The sequence below is a fragment of the Peromyscus maniculatus genome, chromosome 2 (genome assembly GCF_049852395.1).
Source record: "Peromyscus maniculatus bairdii isolate BWxNUB_F1_BW_parent chromosome 2, HU_Pman_BW_mat_3.1, whole genome shotgun sequence".
NCBI lineage: Eukaryota > Metazoa > Chordata > Mammalia > Rodentia > Cricetidae > Peromyscus > Peromyscus maniculatus.
This window is the reverse complement of record NC_134853.1, coordinates 6,347,552-6,355,051: the sequence shown is the minus strand read 5'-3', so window position 1 is coordinate 6,355,051 and position 7,500 is coordinate 6,347,552. Positions and strand designations below refer to the sequence as shown.

At 46.8% G+C, this 7,500-nt stretch overlaps 1 protein-coding gene across 6 annotated transcripts in view; it reads right to left on the bottom strand.

Annotated features, from left to right (window-relative positions):
* The window catches only part of Sulf1 (sulfatase 1), a 167,025-nt gene that overhangs the window by 24,095 nt on the left and 135,430 nt on the right, over positions 1-7,500 (bottom strand). For all 6 annotated transcript variants that reach the window (XM_042270725.2, XM_006974694.4, XM_076563708.1 and 3 more), the window contains one exon: positions 2,183-2,399. In XM_042270725.2, coding sequence (XP_042126659.2) covers positions 2,183-2,399 — 217 coding nt within the window. The remainder of the gene's footprint in view (positions 1-2,182; positions 2,400-7,500) is intronic.

The following is a 7,500-nucleotide window of genomic DNA, read 5'->3' as shown; positions in this document are numbered from 1 at the left end:
TTCCCTTAGCTTTAGTTGCTCGTTGTATACTGTATATCTATCTTGAATCCATGATCTTGAAATGTGGAATTGTCATAATGGTCCTAACATTAAAAAAACAAAAAACAAAAAACAAAAAGCAAACTGGACTGGAGGGATGGCTCAGAGGTTAGGAGCACTGGCTGCTCTTCCAGAGGACCTGAGTTCAATTCCCAGCAACCACATGGTGGCTCACAACCATCTGTAGTGAGATCTGGTGCCCTCTTCTGGTGTGCAGACATAAAGGCAGACAGAACACTGTACACATAACAAATAAATTTTAAAAAAACTTAGGAGCTATCAAACAGGAATCGGTGTTATCGTCCACATCTTCAGATGAGGGAACCGAAGCCTTGAGTGTAGCATGCCTTTCCATGGGTTCTAGAGCCAGGATGTGCTGTCTGGGCTTACAGCCTCACTACTGCCTTGGGCCTTTTCAAAAAGAAGAGCACTTTAGGCCGGGCGGTGGTGGCGCACGCCTTTAATCCCAGCACTCGGGAGGCAGAGCCAGGCGGATCTCTGTGAGTTCGAGGCCAGCCTGGGCTACCAAGTGAGCTTCAGGAAAGGCGCAAAGCTATACAAGAGAAACCCTGTCTCGAAAAACCAAAAAAAAAAAAAAAAAAAGAAGAGCACTTTAAACATCTCATGCTTACACAAATAAAGGGGAACACTCTAAAAATCTGAAGGTTTACATCGGCCATCTAACATTTTAAACACACAAGGTGCAGAGTAAGGCCATCTGCATCATGACTATGGGATGGTCTTTTCTGAGTAAGAAGGAAGCCCGGCAGAGATGCGGGAAATGGAAGTGTCAGCCCCCCTCCAGGGGAGACTGCTCCCTGCAGGACCCCTTAGCTTCCAGGTGTGGGAGTGGCCTCCATGGCAGAGGATGAGTTGCATCGCCATCATTTTAGGAAAAGAGGAAATCCACTGCTGTTCTAGGACACACGAGAGTCACAGCGAAAAGCTGAAGGGGGTGTGTTCCTGCTAAGTGGGATCTTTGTATCAGGGTGGGTGTGTCAGCCATGATTTCCCTGTGTAGTTTATATGTCATCAGTTTCCTTCCAGGAAGAAAGACAATTCCTTAGCTCAGTGGGTTTTTTGGATGGGTTTCAAGACAGGCTTTCTCTGTGTAGCCCTGGCTGTCCTAGAATTTGCTCTGTAGAGCAAGCTGGCCTCAAACTCACAGAGATACACCTGCCTCTACCACTTGAGTGCTGGAATTAAAGGTGTGTGCCACCACTACCCAGAAACTCCGTGGCTCTTAACTTTTCTGGTTGTGAACCACTTTACGAATTTGTGGGGAAAAGAATTTGTAGAAAGTGAATAGTAGTCAATTTTGGATACAAATCATGTCTTCATGATCCTAAAGTCCATTCTGTTCAGGACAAAAATGCCCTATGATTTTCTTGAACGATTTGTGTACAATTCTTGGACACAGGTTTAAAGAGAACTTACTTGATTGCTAACAGAAAAGTTACCACAGAGTTGAGCCGCTTCTCATACTTGCCACTAGGTGGCAGCAGACTCTCACTCTTCAGTGCATGGTTGCCCCATTTTTTTTTTTTTCCTGTAAGTCTATAACCTCACCTGTCAATCAGTTACCTGAGAGTTTTCATGAAGGAAACTGTCGGCAGTAAGTGTATGCCATGCTGAGTTCAACTAATTTGATCTTCTAGTCAGCATGATACAACCGTTTGACAACATTTAAAGAGATATACAGTCTAAAACACGGAAAACAGGCCTTTAAAAAGTGTTCATGCCTTCCTTTTCAGGCTGCACACACATCGAACTGATACCTGGAGTTTAAAGCAACTTAAGGCAGACAAAGCAGGGCATTACCATGAAGGTAAAGAAAAATGGACCTTAACCACCCACACCGGTTCCTGCAGAATATCCACCCACGCTCTCATGTGTGCTGATGCTCTGTGCCCGGAAGTGGAGCTTCACTCTATGCTAAGGGGAAACATTTGCAAAGTAAAATGTCTAACCCATCTTTGCTATCTTACTTTAAACTGAACAAAGATTTTGCTTTTATTCTGACATCTAGGCACCATTAATATGTAAATCGTGTTGGGGTGGAGCGCCCGCGGGGGTGGGAGGTTGGGGGGTGGGTGGGGGGTGGTCTCAACAGAGCATGCGCCTGCCCCAGGCTCCGGCTTACTTGGTGTTCCTTGGTTCCTCAGGAACTGCCTTGGACTCTTCCTCTGGCTTCTGCTGGATCGATAACCAGACTCCCTACACTGGCACTCTTTGTCTTTGTCGTGCACGCCGCGAGAGTAGAGGTCGCGTGTGCTCTGACGGACGGTGAGCAGGTCGCTGGGTCCTTTACACTTGTGGATGCGGAGCTTGCCGGATGTGTCCTCAATGCACTGCCACTTCTGCAAAAGCCAGCGGGAAGCGGTGGGTGACGCGAGCCGGGTGGGATTTGTTAGGTACTCTAGCACTAGTTAGGCTTTTTTTTTTTTTCCTGGCTCACCGGCAATACCATTAAGGGATGAATGAAAAGGGACATGCTTTCAAGTGACCCTGCAGTCACTCCCCTCTCAGCTCTATTTGTTCTGTGGCAGGCACATACAGATGATAATGAAATCACTGGAAATCAGGACTGCCTCCATGACACTAGCGCTGAACGCTGATAAATGAATCCTCAGCACCCAGACTAAACAGTCTTGAATGAAACATGTTAAAGCCCTTAGTGTCCCAAGACCCAGAGCCAGCTGTCAGGGCCGTTTCCACCGGGACCCCGAACCGCCCCATTTGTTCTGGAAAAACAAACTTGCCTGCTTTGTTCTCTGCCTCTAGGTTTCTAAAGTGATCCTGAGCAGAGTGGCACATGAGGAAGACAGAGAGGCATTTAATTTGAGGCCATTACAGGCAGAGCTGACTGGGGGGCTCCCAAACCTTGGCAAACTCGTCAGGCTTTCTTTTGGTTTTCCTTATTCTTCTACAAGCCCTGCACACCCACAGCATGCGGTGCACCCCGGGGCGATGGAGTGCACCTTCCCAGGTCACCCTGGGGCTCCTAGCTCCTGCTTTGTACAGAGCTGTGGGAATGTCACAAGTTTACACTTCTGAAGCACCATCCTGGTTCTACTAATCTCTTCACCCGAGAGGCCCCTCAGGAGCTCCTCTCCATGTGAAAGCCCCAATAATGTCTTTACTTTCCATTTTCTCTCGTACAACCCCTAAAGTACTCACTGGTTAGTAGGCAGAATATAGGCCTTCATTTGAAGTTGATCCCAACAGTTCAACAGTGAGTGCTGGTAGACATCAGTAACATTAAATGTATGTCCCTCCCACATACAGGTACTCCCTGTGTGCTATTCTATATATTTCAACACACAGGTTTCTAAGCTGTGGCCAGTGGCATATACTTGTGCTTTAAGAACTACGCTGGCTGTGTCACACATTGTCAAATGTCTTAAAATAAGTTGTGTCTAAAAAGGATGCCCATTCCAGCACCATCTATGAGAATCTTGTATTGTTCACTCGCCTCTGGTAAGCCAATACCTTTGGGAGGTGTCTCAGAAGCAAAATCTCAAACGTAAAAAATAAAGCTTGGTCAAGGGACTTGACAGCCTTGTCAACAGATAAATGACGCGTGTCTAAAATGGTACACAAGCCTCCACAGTGAACAAGGGCTTCCCAGTCACCCTTCATCTCCGCCGAGGGAGTCACACGTCTTCGGTACAGGTTTCATTATTAGAGCAGCACGGAGGCGTCTACCCCAAGCCCCGAGTATCTGGAGCACATTCGATGGGTCCACGTTAGCCCTCTACACTCCTGGTGTTACCAGATGATTATTTCAAGCCATGTTAGGTTTGTCTACTTTCAGGGCTTGCCTGGAATGCCTTGAAGATTCAATATCTTCACCCAGAAAAGGAGGTTGCCTAAGAGAATGCAACTACCTACCAAGTAAGCCACAGGGAGGCAACACAAACCACCACAATGGACAGACTAAGCTGCTAAAGACTTAACTTCACACATGTGAAGTGGGGGGCTGGAGAGATGGCCCTGTGACTGAGAGCACATTCTGATCTTCTAGAGGCCCAGGTTCAGTTCCCGGCATCCACATCAGGCTTCCACCACTAACTCCAGTTCCAGGGAATCCAACACTCCCTGTCCTCCCGAAGCACCAGGCACACACGTGGTGCACACAAACTCACATAGGCACCATACATACACAAACATAAACCAACAAGTCTTAAAAGAAAAATGAAGTCAGCTGATCCTGGTGGCTCATGCCCGTAATGGTAGCACTCAAGAAGCGGAGGCAGGAGGACTGCAGGTCTGGAGCGGCCTGGATTGTAAGACTCTGTCTCAAGCAAACAAACAAACATACAAAAATATGACATTGATTTGTTTGGGTCCAAAGGAGCCACGTCACATGAGCGAGTCTGCACTTTGGCTGGATACTGCCACCTACAACAGCTCCCCAGTGACTCTCATGTGTCATCTCGGACCTTTATGTAGCTGGAATCCTTGCGGGAGGCAGGAGGGAAATATTTAAGCCTCAATAGCTCAGGTGCTTGAGCTTCGAGAAGGATCTAACTATTCGGGTTGGGTTGTGTGTAAGGAAGGTGTGTCTAAAAATGTGTGGATGCAATTATCTCAGAAATGATTCCGGCAGGACAAAAACTGTGACCAGTGTGTCTGTGAGTCAGGATTTGTGCTTGTTTAAAAGTAACCAGCTGGCCTCACTCCCTCTCCAGCGGGTGGACTAATGACTGAATTTTGGCTTCAGAGTCTGCTCCAAGTAAAGTGGAACCCACCATTTTCCAGGTAGGGTTCTATAGCACTCAGAGGATGACCGCTGAACTTGAGAAAGTGTTGTAAGAGAGAGACCCAAAAGAAGTTCTGAGAGAGGCCCAGAACATTTCTGTGAGAGACCCAAAAGAAGTTTTCAGAAGCTGATAGACATTTTCACTAAGAACTAACTGTACAGCATATAGAATTCTTGTTGTTGCTAAGTACTGCCGAAAGAGATAACATTTCATGGTTTGAGAAATTGAGGGTGGTGATTCAATGTGTCTGCATATGTCTGTTTCCGTCTTAAATTCAAATGCCATAAGATGCAGCCACCCACCTGGATAATCTCCAAAGTCAGCATTTGTAATGCCTAAGGCGGCTTACAGCCGAGCGTAAGCCTGAAAAGCGCTCCAGCACCAGCCACACACAAAAAATGGGGCTGATGATTTCATTCTTAAAAATCGAGGTCTGTCTGTGGTTCCAGTTCACACCATCTCTGGTACAAACAACAATCGCTTCTGAGACTTGGTCTCAGCTCCTGGGCTCAAGTGATGCTCCTGCCTCAGCCTCTTGTAACTGGGACTGTCAGTGTGTACCACCATGCCTGGCCAAAGAGTTAGCGCTGAACCCCGGACCACGGCGCAAACTTTCTGAATGTTCTCAGCCGTGGCACATGAAAGGTTTTCTGCCTTTCCTTTTTCTTTGTGGTGCAGAGGAGCTGATGGGACAAGTGAAGTCTTGTAGAACACAAAGGTGTGTGTGGGATTTTCGGTGACCGCCTCTTTGGAATCTCACCCTTCATGCCACCAGACAAATTCCTCACGGATTTCCCGTGAAAGGGGGAATGGGAGATCCTCCCAGAGCAGCGAGGTTAAGAATCTTAGTGTCTGCTGCTGTCTCTGGAACAGACAATGCTTCACACAAGACCACACGCACACACACACACACACACACACACACACACACACACACACACACACACACATTTGAATAAGGCAATATCCATTGACAATGATCTCAATTATCTTCTCCACCATGGACCTGCAGAAGTCATAGACCCCTCTACATAGCGCAATTAGCTTGGAGGCTTAGGCAATCTTCCCAGGGCAAGCATACCAGGAATTTCAATGAAACAAAATTACCACTCCTGTGCCTCTTACCACGACAATTTTTATGACTGTACAATAAAATCTTGGAACAGCTGCTACCAAAATGGCGGCTTCACCGGGCGAGTTTATAGGTGGAAACAGAGACAGGGAACTTCTACAGGAATTATTCTGAAATTGAAACTGCAAGCTGTTCAGTGGTCGAAATAAGAGAAGGCATTTGCCTCTCGGCTCTTTGGTGAGGTTCAGCTTGAAGTTGGCTGAGGCACCTGCTGATGGAAAGTGGAGTTGGCTGTGTCTGTTCAGCATGCACCCTGCACAAACATGGCCATCCCTGTCCATCTCTGATCTAATCCCGAGGCTCCTGAGTAAATCAGTTCATCACTCTGTCTGCCTGTCAGCCACGTGGCAGCCATTCACTCCTCCCAGAGGTCTCTCCCCTGCTTTCTGGAATGATACCATTTTAATTCTCATTCTGCTTTCTGACTGCTGAGTTTGTGTTCATAGTTTATTCTATGTTCTTCCTCCAAGGGTTCCAGATACAGTCAGCAAGGTGCTGTATAAAATTATTTGTTGAGTCTCTTCAGTTGTTATTTCAGCCTTTCCCACTACACTGACTTGGAATTGGGGCCAAGAGCATGTGTCATGTCCCCGAATGGTCCCCCAAAGCTATCTCAGTGGAGTAGCGCTGAGTTTGGTAGTCACGTGTCCAGGTTGTTGGTTGTTTCCATCTGCCTGTGTGTAAATAGCACCCGTGAAGAAGACAGGCCTGATGATTTTCTTGTGCACAGGCGCACCAATACCATGTGCAGCTAGACTCGTGTAGAATCAAATCAAATGAGAAGAACGTCCCATACCCTTTGGAAACATGTTCATCATTACCATCTTTACCTCCACCGTCAGCGCCTGTGAATGCTTGTTGGACGTTCAGAGCTGGTGACGTGGATTAATTGCTGCAATCCTTACAGCTACCCAGTGGGCTGCCACTCAGGTTCATGGAGCCAGTGAACGTTACTCATAGTCTGTCCTGTGGTCGACGGAAAGTTCCACTTCCGCCTTATAAGTTAGAGAAGTTTGGGGTTACATAGCATCTACTTCCCAGTTGTCTGCAGCCCTGATCAAGGCTGCTACGTGAGGGAGCCGGGCTGGGTCAGGAGTGTGAGTGGAAACAGCAACCCACGGAGAGCTCCCTGTGGAAAGCGCTCCGCTCAGCTAATGCTGTAGTTACTACATCTTTTCACGCACACTGATGCGCTGTTCTTAACAGAATTGGAAGTTACGGGAACTTGGTATGCAGCAGCCATCTTTAATACAGGCAAATATTGGGTTGGGTGTCTGAAAACCTCAACTTTAATTGTCCTTTGCTCCTAACTCTAGGACTTTGAGCAAACAAAAGAACCTCAGTTTTCTTCCAGACTCTGCATCTGGTAAAATAATACCTGGCTCTCTTAGCCCTAAAGATGTATTATAAAAATTATTGAGTGCTTTGAGTTCTAAAGTGAAGATGTGGTATGTGAACCCAGGCCAGTGCTATGGAAATTGATTTTTAAAAGTGCTTATCTAGTCACAGGACAACTTATTTTCTGGGTATAAATTCTAGAATAGAGCAATTATTTTTTAATAG